The 25,683-nt window shown below is 42.3% G+C and overlaps 1 protein-coding gene across 7 annotated transcripts in view; it reads left to right on the forward strand.

The window, feature by feature from the left end:
• The window catches only part of amph (amphiphysin), a 144,721-nt gene that overhangs the window by 16,086 nt on the left and 102,952 nt on the right, over positions 1-25,683 (forward strand). For all 7 annotated transcript variants that reach the window (XM_052477317.1, XM_052477318.1, XM_052477319.1 and 4 more), the window contains exon 2: positions 19,692-19,772. In XM_052477317.1, the coding sequence (XP_052333277.1) occupies positions 19,692-19,772 (81 nt within the window). The remainder of the gene's footprint in view (positions 1-19,691; positions 19,773-25,683) is intronic.

A 25,683-nucleotide genomic window follows, 5' to 3' on the forward strand; every position in this document is an offset into this window, starting at 1 on the left:
GTGCCAGGTTTCCCCAGACGTGACACTTGGCACTCAGGCCAAAGATTTAAATCTTGGTCTCACCAGACCAGAGAATCTTGTTTCTCATGGTCAGAGTCCTTTAGGTGCCTTTTGGCAAACTCCAAGTGGGCTGTCATGTGCCTTCCTTCTGGCCACTCAACCATAAAGGCCTGATTGGTGGAGTGCTGCAGAGATGGTTGTCCTTCTGGAAAGTTCTCCAATCTCCACAGAGGAACTCTGGAGCTCATTCAGAGTGACCATTGGGTTCTTGGTCACTTCCATGACCAATGCCCTTCTCCCCTGACTGCTCAGTTTGGTTGGGCGGTCAGGTCTAGGAAGAGACTTGGTGGTTCCAAACGTCTTCTGTTTGAGAATGATGGAGGCCACTGTGCTCTTGTGGACCTTCAACATTTTGGTACCCTTCCCCAGACCTGTGCTTCGATACAATCCTGTCTCGGAACGCTACGGACAATTCCTTCGACCTCATGGTTTGGTTTTTGCTCTGACATGCAATGTAAACTGTGGGACCTTATATACACAGGTGTGTGTGCCTTTCCAAATCATGTCCAATCAATGGAATTTCCCACAGGTGGACTCCAATCCAGTTGTAGAAACATCTCAAGAATGATCAATGGAAACAGGATGCACCTGAGCTCAATTTAGAGTCTCATTGCAAAGGGTCTGAATACTTATGTAAATAATGTTTTTGTTATTTTTAATACATTTGGAAGAATTTCCTAAAACCTGTTTTGGCTTTGGCATTATGGGGTATAGTGTAGATTGCTGAGGAATGTTTTATTTAATCCATTTTAGAATCAGGCTGTAACATAACAAAATGTGGAAAAAGTCAAGGGGTCTGAATACTTTCCCAATGCAGCGTATGGGTTGAAAATGGCAGATTTGGACACTGATAAGCTCTTAAATTGTAACGCAGTGGTTTTACAGTAACGTGCCGTCAGAGCTCAGGGTCTCCGCTTAACAGCTCTGTATAGGTTTAGCCGTTCTGAACTTCAGCACGGCGCAACAAGAAGTTGCCCCATCACTCAATTATTTTGAAAGATGAGGCGTTGAGGATTTTTTTTTTAAAATGCCGCTTCGATGTCAAACACCCGTGAGTCCAAATGTGCACTTCACATTTCCATATCATTAAAGTCATGTCATACACCGTGTCAATGTTTATGATCACTGTGTTTGATGTACAGTTACAAGATGATGATGGTGTTCTACCGTTGGTTGTCCTGAACAGAATGAGCCTGTTTGTTGTGTTGTGAAGACAATTTGTCACGGACCATACATCTGAATGCATATCTGAATGCAATCTGAATGCATATCTGAATGCATATCTGAATGCATATCTGAATGCATATCTGAATGCATATCTGAATGCATATCTGAATGCATATCTGAATGCATTCATGACTCCATTCTATACGCACAAAATGAAGATCTTCTCTGAATTGCCTTGTGAAAGCCTGACACTGTAAGATTGCATTTTTTAAAGTTAGCTAGGCATGTTGGCAATTAGAACAATCTTTTCAATTATGACCCAGATTCCGATTTTATTATGGACCGTTTTTGGATTGCGTGAATCACAACAGTAATTGTGTGAAGGCTTGGATGCAGGTCTTGTGTTCCAAACAACCTACAACTGTGCTTTTTCTAGTTCCGCAACGGCCCAGCTAGGACAGCTCAAAAAAAAAGCACCTTTTAAAGTTCAGGTCTCTTCTTTTGAGTCATAAAAGTGCATTTAAATGATTTGGGAACTGTGCACACTTTGGAGAGGTGTGTGGCCACTTTGAAACACCAGTTAGACCTCTCACTCAAACCCGTGTCATTTTGGAGAGGTGTGTGTGGCCACTTTGAAACACCAGTTAGACCTCTCACTCAAACCCGTGTCATTTTGGAGAGGTGTGTGGCCACTTTGAAACACCAGTTAGACCTCTCACTCAAACCCGTGTCATTTTGGAGAGGTGTGTGGCCACTTTGAAACACCAGTTAGACCTCTCACCCAAACCCGTGTCATTTTGGAGAGGTGTGTGGCCACTTTGAAACACCAGTTAGACCTCTCACTCAAACCCGTGTCATTTTGGAGAGGTGTGTGGCAGAAACACCAGTTATTCACTCAAACCCGTGTCATTTTGGATTATGGCCACTTTTTAGACCTTCACCCAAACCCGTGTCATTTTGGAGATCCACTTTGAAACACCAGTTAACCTTCACCCAAACCCGTGTCATTTTGAGAGGTGTTGGACTTTGCACCAGTTAGTCTTGTGTTTTTGGAGAGGTGTGGCCACGTGGTTAGTCCAAACAACACCAGTTAGTCCTCTCACTCAAACCCGTGTCATTTTGGAGAGGTGTGTGGCCACGTTGAAACACCAGTTAGTCCTCTCACTCAAACCCGTGTCATTTTGGAGAGGTGTGTGGCCACGTTGAAACACCAGTTAGTCCTCTCAGGTCATTTTGCTTGAAACACCAAAAAAACCCGTGTCATTTTGTAGAGCCACGTTGAAACACCAGTTAGACCTCTCAAAACCCGTTCATTTTGGAGAGGTCTTGAAACTTCTTTTGTCATTTTGAGTCATAAACACCAGTTAGACCTCTCACTCAAACCCGTGTCATTTTGGAGAGGTGTGTGGCCACTTTGAAACACCAGTTAGTCCTCTCACTCAAACCCGTGTCATTTTGGAGAGGTGTGTGGCCACTTTGAAACACCAGTTAGACCTCTCACCCAAACCCGTGTCATTTTGGAGAGGTGTGTGGCCACTTTGAAACACCAGTTAGACCTCTCACCCAAACCCGTGTCATTTTGGAGAGGTGTGTGGCCACTTTGAAACACCAGTTAGTCCTCTCACTCAAACCCGTGTGTCATTTATTTGGTGTCATGCTGCGCCGACCCCCAATTTTCCAAGAATAATCTTATCATGTTACCGAATGTAATCCTGAGTATCTCCGATTTTTATTGTCAACAAATGCAGAGAAAAGTGCAGTAAGTCAAATGAACATCAACAGTGTTCATGTTTGGATTCAGTCTTGTGTCAGTTTAGTGTTGAGTCCTCTCCTTTTAGGGTAACCATTTCCCCATAACTTACAAACTGTTCCCTTTTTAAATGCTACCTCTTCTGTAAGAAACATTTCAATTTTGCCCTATAGGTTCATTCCCATGAGTGTAAGGGGTTCATTTTAAGGTCAGGATTGGGTAGGAGAAGCTGATCCTAGATCTTCATCTCGGGGAAACTTCAACCTGGAGAAGGCCTGCAGGAAGAAGAGAAAGGACAAGGAGTGCTTTGTTATCATGGGGAAGGTATTGGATGTAGCCTGGCCCTGATATGAGATCCTAGGGCAGGATGGATCACATGAGGAAGAAGTAAAAGAAACAACCAATGTCGATCCCAAGTGACAAGACGCATCATGTCCCAATTATACACACCTATAATGGATTTTCAACTGCTACAAGGGTTTATTAAAACCTTGTCAAAAGCATGAATCTAACTTTACAATATTAAAGTCTATGCTTGGTTTCCAATCTGGCATTTTTCTTTTCTTTTAGAAGGACTCCTGTGTATTGTCAGTGTTCCTCCTGTTGACACAATCAATTCTGTTAGTGTTGTGCTGGTCCTGTATTCAGTGTTTTTTTCCCTTTATTATCTAATCTTTACTGTGGAACAGTCGGGTTGGTCAGGTTTGATTGTGATTCATGTGTGACTGGTAACAATATAACCTTGCAGATAAAATACACAACAGTAAGTGTATATCGCCACCTCATCTCCGCCCACTTCAACAGTGATTTGCCGTGAAGAGACATAAACATTTTGGCAGTGGCTGACCTGTTAAGACCACTATGCTGATGAGGTGTACTAGTCGGAGTGTTGAAATTCTGCACTGGAGCTCCATCCATAGTAATTTTTTAGCAAAGGGATATGCTCCGGTATCTTGGCTAAGAAACGTACTCCACTTTTTGTCTCTTTCACAATAATAATAACAATAATGGGGGGTATTCATTGTCAAAACTATTAACCCAAAAGTTTAACATGTAAACTCAGCAAAAAAAAAGAAACGATTATCTTTTAATACATTATTCCATTTCTGTTCGTCACGTGTCTGTGGAACTTGTTCAGTTTGTGTCTCAGTTGTTGAATCTTATGTTCATACAAATATTTACACATGTTAAGTTTGCTGAAAATAAATGCAGTTGACAGAGAGGACGTTTCTTTTATCTTTGAAAGACAGGGACCTGAAAAAGGGATGTTTCTTTTTTGTTGTTGCTGAGTTTATGATCTAGCTAGCAGAGCAGGTCGCTAATGGCTAGCATGGCTAGTGTGTGTTGAGGATAGCATTCCATTTAGCTAGCATTGCTGCGAATAGCATTCTTGTAATGTCTGGCTTTTGGTGACTTTGCTGTGCTGTGAGACTGAGACTCCTGGCTTAGCCGAGAGGTTAATATTTGATAGGCTAGCTGTCTCTGCTGGATTGCGTTTCCCCTCTAGGTTTTGTGCCCAGGGTGTAAACAGAGCTCAGGGACTAATACAGGTAGACCACATAGTAATGGGGTTTGGGTGCTTGTGTTGCCGACTGACTGACACCTTAGCTGGATGAAATAGCCTGGGGTGTTAAAATAATCACCAGCCTCCGTTGGTCAATTGAAATGAGCATTGTCAAGGCTTGCTTGAAATAATCACCAATTAATCACCAATTGCTAGTTAATCACCAATGTAGGCCTGTTGGTAGAATTGACTAGATAATGAATGCAATAATAATAATAATAATAATAATAATAATAATAATGAATACCTGACCATATAGTGGTGGCATATTCAATGATTATAACCTTTAAAAGAAAAAAGCTCATCAGCTTTTCTGTTTGATTCTTTCATGAAGATCTTCGTTGGAATTGACCCTTACTTTGTTTTTTTGTGATTTTTATTGAGCAAGGACAGCAGAGGTAGGACCAAGTCACAAACATGTTTTACGTCACAAGTTGTCTAAAAGAAAGCCACGTTTTTTTCTTCTTCTTCAAGTCAAATAAAAAAATAATCTTGTTTTGTCTACAACACATTTTGATTGGCCTATGTAGGCTAATTGTAAAATTGGGACCTTGTAGCAGTCTGTAAGGGCAGGAAATCAGCAGAAGGTAAGGCAGGTTGACATGCTCAGAGTGTACATTCATTTACAGATCTTGGTGATCCAATGGTGAAAGCACCATATAATACAAAATATACAAGTAGATTGACCAAATATACACAGGCAATAGCCCAAAAGAACTAGCCTCTGAACCAGGCTTCACCTGTGCTATCTGAATGGACACAGGTTTAGTGAAAGACTGCACAACCTCCCCTTGAGAAACCATACAATTACCGCAGTAATAATGAATTTTAACAACAAATTCAAAATGCAAGCTTCATAAGTAAATGAACAATTTCAAGCTATTATAAATACCAAAAGACCAGTAGGCCTATGCTAGTAATTGATGCCCCATTGCTGGTGAGCTTGCAAAGTAAACAGTTTGTATTCTTGATCACTGAAGTTACATATTTATCCATTATGGCAATCCTCTCTCCCTACAATTTGACATTTTGTGCTGCACCCGATCCTATAGCTCTACTGCCAATCAGCAATCTGTTCGCTAGCTCACCCGACCTGTGTTGATTGATAGTTTGCTGGTCCAATCAGAGGGCAGACTGAGTTTCACTAGCCAACCTGTTGCAGGTTTTTTTTTTTGCAGCTACTGTCTCTTGCTGCGTGAAAAGTAATCCATGTAGACTCTGTGCCAGAAAATTAGTGACAAAACATTACAAAATCTAGCCATATCATTTCGACATTCTAAAACCTGTCAAGTCATCACTCTCAAGTCAAAGTTGAGTCCAGAGTCTTGAGGCTCCAAGTCAAGTTATTTAGTTATTTAGTTAAGTCGAGTCTCTTGTAACTCGAGTCCAAGTCATGTGACTCGAGCGAACAACTCTGAACTAGGTGTACATATTTCAGATTTTACAGCCAAGGGAGAATTCATAAAGAGTTATCACAGAACAGGTCATGACTATAGAGTAAAGGCAGTGACTCAGAGCATTAGCCTAAACCTGGAGGTTGTGATGTTTTGTCTCATTCGGAAGGATCAGAGAACAACATTAGAGAAGAAGTAGACTACCCAACTCTGGCAACCCCTCTGTTAATAGATTCCTCACCCAAATTCAATATACATCTGTATGCGAGGGTAATTCAACTATTCCAGGGCTTAGGTACTGCTGGTTGCCTTTCCTACCTAGTTAATTGACCAATTGTCATTGGCAGAAAGCTTTTTGAGAGGTGAAGTGAAAAAAGGAGGTACCGTTGCAAAATGTTTATCTACTACGTCTTAATTAACACAGCCCAAGTGTCCATGTTTAGGAGCAAAGAATGGAACCAGATGTGTTTCTGCACTCCAGGACCGTAGTCGAATATGTCCACAGGATGTCGATGCTCGACTTGGTTATTTTCTCCATTTATGAGCATGTTCTATTGTTGAGAATGTGATTCTATTGGTGCGGTAGAGTGTTTCAGTGGAGGGACTGACCCGTGAAACAGCTGACGATGCTCGACTTGGTTATTTTCTCCATTTATGAGCATGTTCTATTGTTGAGAATGTGATTCTATTGGTGCGGTAGAGTGTTTCAGTGGAGTGACTGACCCGTGAAACAGCTGACGATGCTCGACTTGGTTATTTTCTCCATTATGAGCATGTTCTATTGTTGAGAATGTGATTCTATTGGTGCGGTAGAGTGTTTCAGTGGAGGGACAGACCCGTGAAACAGCTGACGATGCTCGACTTGGTTATTTTCTCCATTTATGAGCATGTTCTATTGTTGAGAATGTGATTCTATTGGTGCCGTAGAGTGTTTCAGTGGAGTGACTGACCCGTGAAACAGCTGACGATGCTCGACTTGGTTATTTTCTCCATTTATGAGCATGTTCTATTGTTGAGAATGTGATTCTATTGGTGCGGTAGAGTGTTTCAGTGGAGGGACTGACCCGTGAAACAGCTGACGATGCTCGACTTGGTTATTTTCTCCATTTATGAGCATGTTCTATTGTTGAGAATGTGATTCTATTGGTGCGGTAGAGTGTTTCAGTGGAGGGACTGACCCGTGAAACAGCTGACGATGCTCGACTTGGTTATTTTCTCCATTTATGAGCATGTTCTATTGTTGAGAATGTGATTCTATTGGTGCGGTAGAGTGTTTCAGTGGAGTGACTGACCCGTGAAACAGCTGACGATGCTCGACTTGGTTATTTTCTCCATTTATGAGCATGTTCTATTGTTGAGAATGTGATTCTATTGGTGCGGTAGAGTGTTTCAGTGGAGGGACAGACCCGTGAAACAGCTGACGATGCTCGACTTGGTTATTTTCTCCATTTATGAGCATGTTCTATTGTTGAGAATGTGATTCTATTGGTGCGGTAGAGTGTTTCAGTGGAGTGACTGACCCGTGAAACAGCTGACGATGCTCGACTTGGTTATTTTCTCCATTATGAGCATGTTCTATTGTTGAGAATGTGATTCTATTGGTGCGGTAGAGTGTTTCAGTGGAGTGACTGACCCGTGAAACAGCTGACGATGCTCGACTTGGTTATTTTCTCCATTTATGAGCATGTTCTATTGTTGAGAATGTGATTCTATTGGTGCGGTAGAGTGTTTCAGTGGAGGGACAGACCCGTGAAACAGCTGACGATGCTCGACTTGGTTATTTTCTCCATTTATGAGCATGTTCTATTGTTGAGAATGTGATTCTATTGGTGCGGTAGAGTGTTTCAGTGGAGGGACTGACCCGTGAAACAGCTGACGATGCTCGACTTGGTTATTTTCTCCATTATTAGCATGTTCTATTGTTGAGAATGTGATTCTATTGGTGCGGTAGAGTGTTTCAGTGGAGGGACTGACCCGTGAAACAGCTGACGATGCTCGACTTGGTTATTTTCTCCATTTATGAGCATGTTCTATTGTTGAGAATGTGATTCTATTGGTGCGGTAGAGTGTTTCAGTGGAGTGACTGACCCGTGAAACAGCTGACGATGCTCGACTTGGTTATTTTCTCCATTATGAGCATGTTCTATTGTTGAGAATGTGATTCTATTGGTGCAGCATTTGCTTAATGAACCAACAAAGAACCCTTGCAGTTGCCCCTGTATTTACAGTCTCCTTTTAATATAATATATATAATATATGCCATTTAGCAGACGGTTTTATCCCAAGCGACTTACAGTCATGTGTGCATACATTCTACGTATGGGTGGTCCCGGGAATCGAACCCACTACCCTGGCGTTACAAGCGCCATGCTCTACCAACTGAGCTACACCATTGGCACGCAAGTAAGAAAATGCAAGTGTATTTTCCATAATATCCATGCAATGTTTTCAATATTTTCTTCAGCTTCTCATGTCTTTTTTTTTCAGCCTTCGGGGAAGGCTGGTGGGTTGTGGTTAAACTACAGTTGGAGCAAAATGTGAGTTTAAGGTTAGAGGTTGACAAACCAAAAAACCTTGCTCAAACTGTACACACACCTTGTACGAATGAAAAATAATAACAGATAATGTGACCATTCTGAAACTAGTAGCTACGCCTGATTAAAAACCAAGGATGATTTAACTAGAGTCACATTCTATATTTTTATCTCCGGCTTGCTATAACCTTTTGAGATGGAGCATCTTGGCTATGTGGTCCTATATGGAATGTTGCTTATGATTTGATTATTGTTGGACAGGGTTACAGCCCACAGACATATGGTATATTACATGCTTGTCAAGTAAGCAGTACTGACTACTGAGTGCTTTATACACAGTAACGGGGGGAGAAAGGGTGCAATATTTGAAAAACCTGGTTAGACAATACCTAAAGGACTCTAAGGTCCATATAATCTATTTCTTACCATCCTAGGTTTGAGTCAATCAGTTGTGTTTTGATAGGGTAGGGGTGGTGTACAGAAGATTTATTTATTTGGTAAAATACCAATATCACAGTGCCATCTATTTTGTCACCAAAGCCACATATACTACCCTCCACTGCGACCTGTATGCTCTCATTCGCTGGGCCTCGCTTCATATTCGTTGCCAAAACCCACTGGCTCCAAGTCATCTATAAGTCATCTATAAGGCTTTGCTAGGTAAAGCCCCGCCATAACTAAGCTCAATGGTCACCATAGCAGCACCCACCCGTAGCACGCGCTCCAGCAGGTAAGTAGCTGGCTATCTATGGTGGCGAAACAGACAGCACTCTCCAAGTAGCCTACTATCTATGGTGGCGAAACAGACAGAACTCTCCAAGTAGCCGACTATCTATGGTGGTGAAACAGACAGCACTCTCCAAGTAGCTGACTATCTATGGTGGTGAAACGGAACTCTCCAAGTAGCTGACTATCTATGGTGGTGAAACGGACAGCACTCTCCAAGTAGCCGACTATCTATGGTGGCGAAACAGACAGAACTTTCCAAGTAGCCGACTATCTATGGTGGTGAAACAGACAGCACTCTCCAAGTAGCCTACCACTATCTATGGTGGTGAAACAAGACAGCACTCTCCAAGTATCCTACTATCTATGGTTTGAAACAGACAGAACTCTCAAGTAGCCGACTATCTATGGTGGTGAAACTGGACAGCACTCTCCAAGTAGCAACTATCTATGGTGGTTGAAACGGACAGCACTCTCCAAGTAGCCGACTATCTATGGTGGTGAAACAGACAGCACTCTCCCAAGTAGCCGACTATCTATGGTGGTGAAACAGACAGCACTCTCATGCTGACTGGTGGTGAAACGGACACCACTCTCCAAGACATATGGACTATCTATGGTGGTGAAGACAGCACTCATCTATAAGGACTTATGGTGGTGGTAAACGGACACCACTCTCCAAGTAATCTGACTATCTATGGTGGTGAAAGACACCACTCTCCAAGTATTTATTTGGTAACCCACTCTCCAAGTAGCTGACTATCTATGGTGGTGAAACAGCAGCACTCCCTCCAAGTAGCTGACTATCTATGGTGGTGAAACAGACAGAACTCTCCAAGTAGCCTACTATCTATGGTGGTGAAACAGACACCACTCTCCATGTAGCTGACTATCTATGGTGGTGAAACAGACAGCACTCTCCAAGTAGCCGACTATCTATGGTGGTGAAACAGACAGCACTCTCCAAGTAGCTGACTATCTATGGTGGTGAAACGGAACTCTCCAAGTAGCTGACTATCTATGGTGGTGAAACGGACAGCACTCTCCAAGTAGCCGACTATCTATGGTGGTGAAACAGACAGCACTCTCCAAGTAGCTGACTATCTATGGTGGTGAAACAGACAGCACTCTCCAAGTAGCCTACTATCTATGGTGGTGAAACAGACAGCACTCTCCAAGTAGCCGACTATCTATGGTGGTGAAACAGACAGCACTCTCCAAGTAGCCGACTATCTATGGTGGTGAAACAGACAGCACTCTCCAAGTAGCTGACTATCTATGGTGGTGAAACAGACAGCACTCTCCAAGTAGCTGACTATCTATGGTGGTGAAACAGACAGCACTCTCCAAGTAGCCGACTATCTATGGTGGTGAAACAGACAGCACTCTCCAAGTAGCCGACTATCTATGGTGGTGAAACAGACAGCACTCTCCAAGTAGCTGACTATCTATGGTGGTGAAACAGACAGCACTCTCCAAGTAGCTGACTATCTATGGTGGTGAAACAGACAGCACTCTCCAAGTAGCTGACTATCTATGGTGGTGAAACAGACAGCACTCTCCAAGTAGCCGACTATCTATGGTGGTGAAACAGACAGCACTCTCCAAGTAGCTGACTATCTATGGTGGTGAAACGGAACTCTCCAAGTAGCTGACTATCTATGGTGGTGAAACAGACAGCACTCTCCAAGTAGCCGACTATCTATGGTGGTGAAACAGACAGAACTCTCAAGTAGCCGACTATCTATGGTGGTGAAACGGTCAGCACTCTCCAAGTAGCCGACTATCTATGGTGGTGAAACGGAACTCTCCAAGTAGCTGACTATCTATGGTGGTGAAACAGACAGCACTCTCCAAGTAGCCTACTATCTATGGTGGTGAAACAGACAGAACTCTCCAAGTAGCTGACTATCTATGGTGGTGAAACAGACAGAACTCTCCAAGTAGCTGACTATCTATGGTGGCGAAACAGACAGAACTCTCCAAGTAGCTGACTATCTATGGTGGTGAAACAGACAGAACTCTCCAAGTAGCTGACTATCTATGGTGGTGAAACAGACAGCACTCTCCAAGTAGCCGACTATCTATGGTGGTGAAACGGTCAGCACTCTCCAAGTAGCTGACTATCTATGGTGCTGAAACGGACACCACTCTCCAAGGTGCTAATTACTTCAAAGCATTTTAGATGTAGTATGCAGTATGCCCACGTACTTGAGTATAGCTGCGGGCTGACACAAGTCCGGATTTCTTATAGCCTTATTATCTAGACATCAATGTACAGCAACATTTTTTAGACGACAGTGCAGAACAACCGCCATATGCACACATACTCAGCTGTGGGGCTCACGAGACCCCAATTTCATACACTTTTCAAGACATCAATGTACAGGAGAACAAATATCGCAATAGAACTTCAAATAAAATAAATCAATGTATTTCATGCGATAATATGAAGCACATATTCAGATTACAAACTTGTTCTGTGCTGTGAAACCTCCCACAATGACTCTTTCCCCCCCCCATGTCAAGTCCGTTTAACTCCTGAGAGTCAACTTGTTGCTGAAAGCCGTGAGCTGTGATGTTCAACATTCTAAGGCTGTTCTGAAGACTCTGGCATGGTGTCTATGTTTTTAGTTCATCTAGAGTGTTACCCTGGGTGTCTTCTTTAGCCTTGTCTACAAGGTTTGCTGCCACCAAATGCACCTTGGTTCAGTTTAAAAACCTTTTCTTTGAGGGCTCGTTGTTGTTGTTTTTTATTCATTTTTTACTTCTGATGCATAGGATGTTAATTTATTGTACGTTCCACCCACTCTTTTGCTAGTTTAATCCCTCCAGTTGTTTCCAGACTGAAGCTCACTACCCTTTGGCATGTTGTACAGCCCAACTTTAAATTCTTCATGTTAAGCCAGGGGTTACACGTTTGCTTGTTCTTGAACTGCAAATTGTACCTCCTCCGAGTACTTAGTCGGTGGATGCACTGCTCCCGGTCTCCCTCTGAGTCTGACTTGCTAGTAGCCTACTAGCTAGTGGAGGTGCTGGTGGTGATCGCTGAACTGTCAGGATTAGCATTGCCATCAATAACAGTTTGCACCTCACTCCTCTCCTCCGCCACGGACAGCTCGTCCTGGGTTTGATTCACCATCTTTCTCTGGATTTTTGAACTTGAAAAATGTCAAACTCGATTGCCTCTTCTTATACATTTTTTCATTTGGCTTTCCCACGATTCAAGTAGGGAGACCGATTTATGTAGGATCACCACGCAGGTCTGGAACCAGTGTGGCAGGATAGGATGATGACACAGAAGGATCACCACGCAGGTCTGGAACCAGTGTGGCAGGATAGGATGATGACACAGAAGGATCACCACACTTTTACATGATGGTCTTTCGGGGGGGATAATGAGCAGGCAACAATGAGCAGGCAACTTGATTTAATGCTGATGGCTTTCATTAGAATGTCTACAGTGTAAACAGTGAAATAATGAATAAATCATGCCACGAGGGGTACCGGATCTGGGCAAATAGGTGCCGGAACAAACAAAGTCAAATCTGAGAAGTCTTGTTCCGGCAGGATCTGCTGGAATAGTGGGGATGAGAGAGAGAAGAACAAAGTGAACTGTATGACTCACACATATACAACAGAGAGGAACTACAGTACCAGTCAAAAGTTAAAGACACAGCTACTCATTCAAGGGTTTTTCTTTATTTTTTACTATTTTCTACATTGTAGAATAATAAGGAAGACATCAACACTATGAAATAACACATATGGAATCATCTAGTAACCAAAAAAAGTGTTAAACAAATCAAAATATATTTAATATTTTAGATTCCTTTGACAGCTCATGAAGCTGGTTGAGAGAATGCCAAGCCAAGAGCGTGCAAGGCAAAGGGTGGCTACTTTGAAGAATCTCAAATATAAAATATTTTGATTTTAACACTTTTTTTGGTTACTAGAGAATTCCATATGTTAATTCATAGTTTTGATATCTTCACTATTATTCTACAATGTAGAACACAATACAAATCCATTACAAACCCTGGAATGAGTAGGTGTGTCCAAACCTTTGACTGGTACGGTATGGTTGGCAGTCTGTATTCCTCTGCCTTGTTACAGGACGGTAGCCTCGAGGTGAAGACCATTGACTGGTACTGTATGGTTGGCAGTCTGTATTCCTCTACCTTGTTACAGGACGGTAGCCTCGAAAGACCATTGACTGGTACTGTATGGTTGGCAGTCTGTATTCCTCTACCTTGTTACAGGACGGTAGCCTCGAGGTGAAGACCATTGACTGGTACTGTATGGTTGGCAGTCTGTATTCCTCTACCTTGTTACAGGACGGTAGCCTCGAGGTGAAGACCATTGACTGGTACTGTATGGTTGGCAGTCTGTATTCCTCTACCTTGTTACAGGACGGTAGCCTCGAGGTGAAGACCATTGACTGGTACTGTATGGTTGGCAGTCTGTATTCCTCTACCTTGTTACAGGACGGTAGCCTCGAGGTGAAGACCATTGACCATTTGACTGGTACTGTGACTGGTTGGGTTGGCAGTCTGTATTCCTCTACCTTGTTACAGGACGGTAGCCATTGACTGGTACTGGGTGAAGACAGGACATTGACTGACTGGTACTGTATGGTTGGCAGTCTGTATTCCTCTACCTTGTTACAGGACGGTAGCCTCGAGGTGAAGACCATTGACTGGTACTGTATGGTTGGCAGTCTGTATTCCTCTACCTTGTTACAGGACGGTAGCCTCGAGGTGAAGACCATTGACTGGTACTGTATGGTTGGCAGTCTGTATTCCTCTACCTTGTTACAGGACGGTAGCCTCGAGGTGAAGACCATTGACTGGTACTGTATGGTTGGCAGTCTGTATTCCTCTGCCTTGTTACAGGACGGTAGCCTCGAGGTGAAGACCATTGACTGGTACTGTATGGTTGGCAGTCTGTATTCCTCTACCTTGTTACAGGACGGTAGCCTCGAGGTGAAGACCATTGACTGGTACTGTATGGTTGGCAGTCTGTATTCCTCTACCTTGTTACAGGACGGTAGCCTCGAGGTGAAGACCATTGACAGTATGGTTGGCAGTCTGTATTCCTCTACCTTGTTAGGACGGTAGCCTCGAGTGAAGACCATTGACTGGTACTGTATGGTTGGCAGTCTGTATTCCTCTACCTTGTTACAGGACGGTAGCCTCGAGGTGAAGACCATTGACTGGTACTGTATGAAGACCATTGACTGGTTGGCAGTCTGTATTCCTCTACCTTGTTACAGGACGGTAGCCTCGAGGTGAAGACCATTGACTGGTACTGTATGGTTGGCAGTCTGTATTCCTCTACCTTGTTACAGGACGGTAGCCTCGAGGTGAAGACCATTGACTGGTACTGTATGGTTGGCAGTCTGTATTCCTCTACCTTGTTACAGGACGGTAGCCTCGAGGTGAAGACCATTGACTGATACTGTATGGTTGGCAGTCTGTATTCCTCTACCTTGTTACAGGACGGTAGCCTCGAGGTGAAGACCATTGGGCCAGTGACCAAATACAGCAGTGGTGTCTGCTTATGTCACATGACTATCTGTGTCATCTCCCTGGTTGTTTGGGAGAGGGGAACCTGATACACAGGGAGAGGAGGTCTCTGACAGTCACTCCCCAGGAGGGCGTTCCCTACCATTCGTGTTTCCCCTACACCCCCCCCTGTTGTGGACTCCTCCGTGTGTCATATGGTCCCTCTCATCAGCCCTGAATGCTGATTGGCTGACAGCCGTGGTATATCAGACCGTATACCACAGGTATGACAAAATAATTTATTTTTACCGCTCTAATTACGTTGATAACCAGTTTATAATCACAATAAGGCACCTCAGGGGTTTTGTGGTATATGGCCAATATACCACGGCTAAGGGCTGTATCCACAGGCACTCCAGGCACTCTGTGTTATCATTGGTTGTTTTTTCGGTGTTCATCAAAATAAAGATGTTTTACCACGCTCTAACAACGGACGTGACAGACAGTTTGTACATTCGGATTGAAATGATTATTAATTAACATCATCAGCTTATTTTTTTATTTCTTTGCCCGTGACAGAAGTACATTTCGCCACCCCAGTCATTTTCAACACAATTTCATCAATCAATACTTCTGTCACCACTTACTAATGAGATACAAGTTTCAAGTATACTGAATTACTTACATACAACGTTCGCACTCCCGACGCCCCTCAGCCGAAAACCTAAAGAGGCCTGAGGTGGGAGGTGGGAAGAGCGTCTACTCTATGGTCATTATAACCTAGATAGCTGATTTTAGTTCATAGGATTGGTCAATAGAGATGGCAAATAACTAGCAAGATATAACAAAACAAGAAATGATCAACTGTCTAGAAAAGAGACCAGCATTAACAGTTCTAAATACATTTGAAAAAGGATGAAAAAACACAGAGGCCAACAAATGCAATCAATATTACTAAACCTTTAGCTGACAGTAATACCCAGAATTGAGAATGCAAGAGGACAAATAATATAGTGTCACGGATCCCTCCGGAACTTTCATTACGCACACCTGTCCCCTCTTCCCACTGATTAGTACTTGTACCAGTGTGCCCTTTGGTTTCCATTGGGGTGTCCTTTATTGGTGCGTGTGAGTACCTGTGCTGTGTGTTTTGGCTTTCGTGCCGTTTGCGCAGATGATTACTGGTCTCGTCCCAACTCATTTATGCCAACGTGACAATATCGAGGATGGAATATATCATGTATCCTCTCCAGATGAACTCCTTCCCTCCATCTTAATTAATTCACTCGAGACAATCAATATCAATATCCCAATATTAACTACAATACCCCAAATGATGAATAACGCATTATAAATATAGAAAAGGATAGAAAAGACTTAAAGGTATCCCCTCTAAAAAGGTTTTCCCTTCAGATTAAATATACCATTAAATATATACAATCAATTTCAGCAGAACAATACCTGTGATATCCATCCAATAGGGAAACAAAACAACAACTGCAAAATGTAGAATATAACGGTATATTCTCTCAAAATGAAGTGCTTCCCTTCAGATTAATTAAACCAACGATGGTCAAATGGCCTAGGCCATGACCCTGACAAAAATGATAAATAATCAGTCCGATTTCATTCAGAATATGCACAAACAGAATGAGCAATTTGTTTAGCAGAAAGGTGGAAAATAAATAGTCCATCGCAGATAGCCAAATTCCGTTCGGATTGTCACATCACGTCAGTCATTTCAGATTATGTTGAATAGTCAGTCATTTCAGATTATGTCGAGTTGTCAAACATTTCAGATTATGTTGAATAGTCAAACATTTCAGATTATGTCGAGTTGTCAACCATTTCAGATTATGTTGAATAGTCAGTCATTTCAGATTATGTCGAGTTGTCAAACATTTCAGATTATGTTGAATAGTCAGTCATTTCAGATTATGTCGAGTTGTCAAACATTTCAGATTATGTCGAGTTGTCAAACATTTCAGATTATGTCGAGTTGTCAAACATTTCAGATTATGTTGAATAGTCAGTCATTTCAGATTATGTCAAACATTTCAGATTATGTCGAGTTGTCAAACATTTCAGATTATGTCGAGTTGTCAAACATTTCAGATTATGTTGAATAGTCAGTCATTTCAGATTATGTCGAGTTGTCAGTCATTTCAGATTATGTTGAGTTGTCAACCATTTCAGATTATGTCGAGTTGTCAATCATTTCTATTCTACTGTCATGAAAGCATGCACATTCTGTATTTGCACACAGGCCTACATTATACATTTGCGCAACCTATCAAACCCTATTTTCAGATTGTGTGAATTAAAACTGCTTTCACACTACACGATATTCTTCACAAATGTTACGATCATGCTCTGAAAGTTTGTACGAGCGCAGTGTACAGGCTCTCGAGGAACTAAATGAAAACAAACTTCATATTGATTATCTCCGATGCACATTCTAGAAATGTCTGACATCCTTGGTTCCAGTAAATGGTCAGTAAACATGAAAGCAAATTTGATCATAGAAATCAAGTGTAGTGTAGCGTGAAAGGTTATACGATTATAGGAATTATACAATTGTGTAGTGTGAACGGAGGTTTGGGAATGCCTGGGAACAGTTGAGGTCATTCAAGAGTGGAGAATCCTATTGAAAACGCTATTTATTTTTCCTTTATTCACACATGATTACATTTTTCTGAAGTATAACAAGGCAGCAGAAACACAATATATACAAAAATATGTGGACACCCCTTCAAATTAGTGGATTTGGATATTTTAACCACATCCGTTGCTGACCAGTGTATAAAATCGAGCACACTGCCATGCAATCTCCATAGACAAACATTGGCAGTAGAATGGCCTTAATGAAGAGCTCAGTCACTTTCAACGTGGCACCGTCATAGGATGCCACCTTTCCAACAAGTCAGTTCATCAAATTTCTGCCCATCAAGAGCTGCCACAATTAACTAAGTGCTGTTATTGTGAGGTGGAAACGTCTAGGAGCAACAGCGGTTCAGCCGCAAAGTGGTAGGCCACACGCTCACAGAACAGGACCGCGAAACACAGCACATAAAAATTGTCTGTCCTCGGGTGCAACACTCACTACCGAGTACCAAACTGCCTCCTAGAAGCAACGTCAGCGCAATAACTGTTCGGCGGAGCTTCATGGAATGGGTTTCTATGGCCGAGCAGCCCCACACAAGCCTACGATCACCATGCGCCATTGGACTCTGTAGCAGTGGAAACGCGTTCTCTGGAGTGATGAACCACGCTTCACAATCTGGCAGTCAGACCGATTAATCTGGGTTTGGCGGAAAACGCTACGTGTCCAAATGCATAGTGCCAACTGTAAAGTTTGGTGAAGGAGGAATAATGGTCTGGGGCTATTTTTCATGGTTCGTGCTAGGCCCCTTTAGTTCCAGCGAAGGGAAATCCTAACCTACACTATACAATGACATTTTAGACGAGTCGGTGCTTCAAACTTCGTGGTAACAGTTTGGGGAAGGTCCTTTGCTGTTTCAGCATGACAATGGTTCCATGCACACAATGTGGTCCATAAAGAAAAGGTTTGTCGAGATGGGTGTGGAAGAACTTGACTGGCCTGCACAGAGCCCTGACCTCAACCCCATCAAACACCTTTGGGATGAATTGGAATGCCAAGAGCCCGATCTCACTAATGCTCCTGTGGCTGAATGGAAGCAACTCCCTGCAGCAATGTTCCAACATCTAGTAGAACGCCTTCCCAGAAGAGTGGAGGCTGTTATAGCAGCAATGTTCCTACATCTAGTGGAAAGCCTTCCCAGAAGAGTGGAGGTTGTTATAGCAGCAATGTTCCTACATCTAGTGGAAAGCCTTCCCAGAAGAGTGGAGGTTGTTATAGCAGCAATGTTCCTACATCTAGTGGAAAGCCTTCCCAGAAGAGTGGAGGCTGCTATGGCAGCAAAGGGGGGAACCAACTCCATATTAATGTTCATGATTTTGGAATGAGATGTTCGACGAGCTGGTGTCCACATACTTTTGGTCATATAGTGTATCTTTTCAAAATGCTCTACTCATTAGCAACCAGTACTCAGTACCCAGTTCAACTAGAATACAGTTCAGTTGGCATTCAATCTAGTCTGTAATTTGCTGCCTTCTGTTGTTTTTTTATTGCCTTTATTTTATTGTTGTGCTATTGTTGTTGTTGTTGTTGTTGTTGCGATTTTAAATGCAACTTAAATGAAATGTGATTATAAATAGATGAGTGTGTACTAAACTCCGGGGTGGAGTTTCCCCTAATGCAGATCAAGGATCTCCCCCAATCCGAACATTTAAAATCCCAGTGCAGTCAGAAACAGGATTTTATAATAATAATATATGCCATTTAGCTGACGCTTTTATCCAAAGCGACTTACAGTCATGTGTGCATACATTCTACGTATGGGTGGTCCCGGGAATCGAACCCACTACCCTGGCGTTACAAGCGCCATGCTCTACCAACTGAGCTACAGAAGGACCATAATTTCCTATGTTTTACGTATATTTCCACACTGAGGTAGGAATATTATTTTGAAATTGTGAAAATAATGATAATGTCCTTTCAGTGTAACAGCTGTTTGAAACGACTGCCTGACATTTCAGCCTGTTTTGGTGGGATGTAGTTTTGGCCTACCTTGGTGACATCACCAGGCGGTATAAGTTAGTAGACCAATAACAGAGTTTCAAACCTCTCTGCCAATAACAGCTAGTTTTCGGGTTACATGTGCCTTGTCCAAATAAGTCCCTCGCTAAGTCCACTCCCAGACAGTCTTAGCAAAATTCTCTTTGCTAAGAAGCTATTTTTGTTCATTTTTGACCATTTGTATTTGAAAGTAATCACAGTAAGGTACTTAATTGTTACTCATAAATGATTTGATATTGAGGTATAAACAACTGCATTGGACCTTTAACTAATAATTGATGCTTATTTCACAGACTGTCTCTAAACATCTCGTGTTATTTTGGTTCCAGGTACTGCAGAAACTGGGAAAGGCGGATGAGACGAAAGATGACCATTTTGATCAAGCCGTCCAGAACTTCAAGCGACAGGAGGTGAGGAAGGCCAATGTCTTTGTTCGATCATATTATATTACATATTTTTTGTCAGTTACCATCTCAGCGGCCTTTTGTTTAGAGTGTCCACCCTGAGATTGGGAGTTTGATCCCCGGTCCAGTTCTCCCAGACTCTCAAAATGGGACCTGATGTTTCTCTGATTGCATACAAATTAAAAACAATATTATGATGTCTGGTGAACGGATTCCTTCTCCAGACATGTATTTGGAGATGGAGCCCTAAGGGTGCTGAAGCACCTACCATTTTGCCCTACTACATAAAAAGTGCCCTTTTGATTGATGTTTTAACTAATTACTTTATATTAAATGTGTTTCTCTTTTCTCTCTTGTAACTTTTTAAATATAACAAACTGCCCATCCCATCAAACTAGATCATTTCTCATAAACATAATTTGGCTACAGGATCACTGATTTGAGATCAAATGTTTTATATGAGGCAACAGTACAGAATTTCACCTTTTATTTGAAGGTATAGTACCAGTCAAAAGTTTGGACACACCTACTCATTCAAGGGTTTTTCTTTATTTTTTAAAACTATTTTCTACATTGTAGAATAATAGTGAAGACATCAACACTATGAAATAACACACATGGAATCATGTAGTAACCAAAAAAGTGTTCAACAAATCAAAATATATTTTATATTTGAGATTCTTCAAAGTACCTTCAAAGTTGCCTTGATGACAGCTTTGCACACTCTTGGCATTCTCTCAACCAGCTTCAGGAGGAATGCTTTTCCAACAGTCTTGAAGGAATTCCCACATATGCTGAGCACTTGTTGGCTGCTCCTGTAAAAATGATAAAGGAACCTACCAGTTACAACCCTAAATCCGTAAACATGGGCACCCTCATAGATATCATCCTGACCAACTTGCCCTCTAAATACACCTTTTCTGTCTTCAACCAGGATCTCAGCGATCACTGCCTCATTGCCTGCATCCGTAATGGGTCCGCGGTAAAACGACCACCCCTCATCACTATCAAACGCTCTCTAAAACACTTCAGCAAGCAGGCCTTTCTAATCGACCTGGCCCGGGTGTCCTGGAAGGATATTGACCTCATCCCGTCAGTAGAGAATGCCTGGTTGCTCTTTAAAATGGCTTTCCTCTCCATCTTAAATCACCATGCCCCATTCAAAAAATGTAGAACTAAGAACAGACATAGCCCTTGGTTCACCCCAGACTTGACTGCCCTTGACCAGCACAAAAACATCCTGTGGCGTACTGCATTAGCATCGAATAGCCCCAGCGATATGCAACTTTTCAGGGAAGTCAGGAATCAATATAAACAGTCAGTTTGAAAAAGTTAGCCTTAACTTTCCTAACAGACATTTGAATCCTGTAGCACTAATTCCAAAAAGTTTTGGGACACTACACTGTAAAGTCCGTGGAGAATAAGACCACCTCCTCCAAGCTGCCCACTGCACTGAGGCTAGGAAACACTGTAAAGTCTGTGGAGAATAAGACCACCTTCTCCCAGCTGCTCACTGCACTGAGGCTAGGAAACACTGTAAAGTCCGTGGAGAATAAGACCACCTTCTCCCAGCTGCTCACTGCACTGAGGCTAGGAAACACTGTAAAGTCCGTGGAGAATAAGACCACCTTCTCCCAGCTGCTCACTGCACTGAGGCTAGGAAACACTGTAAAGTCCGTGGAGAATAAGACCACCTTCTCCCAGCTGCTCACTGCACTGAGGCTAGGAAACACTGTAAAGTCCATGGAGAATAAGACCACCTTCTCCCAGCTGCCCACTGCACTGAGACTAGGAAACACTGTAAAGTCCGTGGAGAATAAGACCACCTCCTCCCAGCTGCCCACTGCACTGAGGCTAGGAAACACTGTAAAGTCCGTGGAGAATAAGACCACCTCCTCCCAGCTGCCCACTGCACTGAGGCTAGGAAACACTGTAAAGTCCGTGGAGAATAAGACCACCTTCTCCCAGCTGCTCACTGCACTGAGGCTAGGAAACACTGTAAAGTCCGTGGAGAATAAGACCACCTTCTCCCAGCTGCTCACTGCACTGACTAGGAAACACTGTAAAGTCCATGGAGAATAAGACCACCTTCTCCCAGCTGCTCACTGCACTGAGACTAGGAAACACTGTAAAGTCCGTGGAGAATAAGAGCACCTCCTCCCAGCTGCCCACTGCACTGAGGCTAGGAAACACTGTCACCACCAATAAATCTATGATGATCGATAAGGCATTTTACTACCGCTGGCCATGCTTTCCACCTGGCTACCGCTACCCCGACCAACAGATCTGCACCCCCCGCAGATACTTGCCCAAGTCCCCCCCGCTTCTCCTTCACCCACATGTTCTGAAAGAGCGCTAAAATCTTGATCCCTACAAAGCAGCAGGGCTAGACAATCTGGAACCTCTTTGTAAAATGATCCGCCGAATTTGTTGCAACCTCTGAGATCCCCCAAAGATTGGAAAGCTACCGTGGTCATCCCCCTCTTCAAAATGCGGAGACACACTAGACCCAAACTGTTAAAGATCTATATCCATCCTGCCTTGGCTTTTCTAAAATATTCGAAAGCCAAGTTAACAAACAGATCACCGACCATTTCGAAGCCAACTCTTTTCTCTGTTTACATCAATGATGTCGCTCTTGCTGCTGGTGATTCTCTAATCCACCTCTACGCAGATGACACCATTCTGTATACATCTGGCCCTTTGGACACTGCGTTAACAAACCTCCAAACAAGCTTCAATGCCATACAAAACTCCCTCCGTGGCCTCCAACTGCTCTTAAATGCTAGTAAAACTAAATGCATGCTCTTGAACCGATTGCTGCCCGCACCCAGTCGCCCGACTAGCATCACTACTCTGGACGGTTCTGACTTAGAATATGAGGACAACTACAAATACCTAGGTATCTGGTTAGACTGTAAACTCTCCTTCCAGACTCACATTAAGCATCTCCAATCCAAAATTAAATCTAGAATCAGCTTCCTATTTTACAACAAGGCATCCTTCACTCGTGCTGCCAAACATACCCTCGTAAAACTGACTATCCTACTGATGCTTGACTTCGGCGATGTCATTTACAAAATAGCCTCCAATACCCTACTCAACAAATTGGATGTAGTCTATCACAGTGCCATCCGCTTTGTCACCAAAGCCCCATAATACTACCCACCACTGCGACCTGTATGCTCTCGTTGGCTGGCCCTCGCTACATACTCGTTGCCAAACCCACTGGCCCCAAGTCATCTATAACTCTTTGCTAGGTCTTATCTCAGCTCACTGATCACCACAGTAACACCCACCCGTAGCACACGCTTCAGCTGGTATATTTCACTGGTCATCCCCAAAGCCAACACCTCTTTTAGCTGCCTTTCCTTCCAGTTCTCTGCAGCCAATGACTGGAACGAATTGCAAAAAATCACTGAAGCTGGAGACTTAGAGAAGGAGATATATCTTTAAGCATCAGCTGTCAGAGTATCTTACCGATCACTGTACCTGTACACAGCCCATCTGTAAATAGCACACCCAACTACCTCATCCCCATATTGTTATTTATTATTGCTCTTTTACACCCCAGTATCTCTACTTGCACATTCATCGTCTGCACATCGATCACTCCAGTGTTAATGCTAAATCGTAATCCACTGTGGCCTATTTATTTCCTTACTTCCCTAATCTTGCTACATTTGCGCACACTGTACATATATTTTTCTATTGTGTTATTGACTGTAAGTTTGTTTACCCCATGTGTAACTCTGTGTTGTTGTTTTTGTCACACTGCTTTGCTTTATATAAATGCCTTTATTAGTATGGCACGTTCAATATAAACAGTTTTTTTTAAACTGACGCGTTTCGGCTGCAGGGCCTTCGTCAAAAAAAAAGGAATACAATGTCCTCTTTTGAACAGCTTTTCCAATTAGCCCTAATTGGAAGAGGGAGTGGTCACAAAATTGATTGGACACACCTAGTAAGCAATACTACACTAGAACACAGCAAAGCATGAACAACAACAGTCTAAACATAGCTGAGGGCAATTGAGCAAAATGTCCACTAGGTGACAGCAAATGGACCCATCACGACCCTACAGGAAGTGTGAGAAATCCTTATCTTCATTTAAACCAGGGTATTTAGTGGCCTGTAGTTTGTAAATCCATATCTTCATTTAAACCAGGGTACTTAGTGGCCTGTAGTTTGTAAATCCATATCTTCATTTAAACCAGGGTACTTAGTGGCCTGTAGTTTGTAAATCCATATCTCCATTTAAACCAGTTTGTAAATCCATATCTTCATTTAAACCAGGGTACTTAGTGGCCTGTAGTTTGTAAATCCATATCTTCATTTAAACCAGGGTACTTAGTGGCCTGTAGTTTGTAAATCCATATCTTCATTTAAACCAGGGTACTTAGTGGCCTGTAGTTTGTAAATCCATATCCATTTAAACCAGGGTATTTAAATCCATATCTTCATTTAACCAGGGTACTTAGTGGCCTGTAGTTTGTAAATTATCTTCAAGTTTGTAAATCCATATCTTCATTTAAACCAGGGTATTTAGTGGCCTGTAGTTTGTAAATCCATATCTTCATTTAAACCAGGGTACTTAGTGGCCTGTAGTTTGTAAATCCATATCTTCATTTAAACCAGGGTACTTAGTGGCCTGTAGTTTGTAAATCCGTTTAGTGGCCTGTAGTTTGTAAATCCATTTATCTTTAAATCATTTAAACCAGGGTACTTAGTGGCCTGTAGTTTGTAAATCCATATCTAAACCAGGGTACTTAGTGGCCTGTAGTTTGTAAATCCATATCTTCATTTAAACCAGGGTACTTAGTGGCCTGTAGTTTGTAAATCCATATCTTCATTTAAACAGGGTACTTAGTGGCCTGTAGTTTGTAAATCCATATCTTCATTTAAACCAGGGTACTTAGTGGCCTGTAGTTTGTAAATCCATATCTTCATTTAAACCAGGGTACTTAGTGGCCTGTAGTTTGTAAATCCATATCTTCATTTAAACCAGGGTACTGTAGTTTGTAAATCCATATCTTCATTTAAACCAGGGTACTTAGTGGCCTGTAGTTTGTAAATCCATATCTAAAACCAGGGTACTGTAGTTTGTAAATCCATATCTTCATTTAAACCAGGGTACTTAGTGGCCTGTGTTTGTAAATCCATATCTTCATTTAAACCAGGGTACTTAGTGGCCTGTAGTTTGTAAATCCATACCTTCATTTAAACCAGGGTAGTTTGTAAATCCATATCTTTATTTAAACCAGGGTACTTAGTGGCCTGTAGTTTGTAAATCCATATCTTCATTTAAACCAGGGTATTTAGTGGCCTGTAGTTTGTAAATCCATATCTTCATTTAAACCAGGGTATTTAATACTTCATTTAAACCAGATCCTGTAGTTTGTAAATCCATATCTTCATTTAAACCAGGGTAAGTTTGTAAATCCATATCTTCATTTAAACCAGGGTATTTAGTGGCCTGTAGTTTGTAAATAGGGTATTTAGTGGCTTGTTTGCAGGGAAGCAGTTTGGTTGGTTTAACCATTTAAGGTGTAGTGCCTGGTGTAGTTGCTTGTCATGGGGTATCTTCATTGCCTAGACTGTTGTTTTGCTGTGTTCTAGTGTACTATGGAATATCATTCTTTTTTTATTCTTGACGCTTCTCCCAGTCATATTTAAGGATGGAACTACCTCTGTTACTTCTAGCTTGGAGTTTAATTTTTTTGATAACATAGCTACAGTATTTCACTTTTTAATGTGTATCGTATTGTTTACTAGGCGTGTCCAATCAATTTTGTAACCACTCCCTCTTCAAATTAGGGCTAATTGGAAAAGCTGTTAAAAAGAGGACATTGTACTCCCTGACGAAGGCCCTGCAGCCGAAACGAGTCGGTTTTTAAAAAAAACGTTGTTTCTATTG

Source organism: Oncorhynchus keta, chromosome 23 (genome assembly GCF_023373465.1).
Source record: "Oncorhynchus keta strain PuntledgeMale-10-30-2019 chromosome 23, Oket_V2, whole genome shotgun sequence".
In the NCBI taxonomy this organism is placed as follows: Eukaryota; Metazoa; Chordata; class Actinopteri; order Salmoniformes; family Salmonidae; genus Oncorhynchus; species Oncorhynchus keta.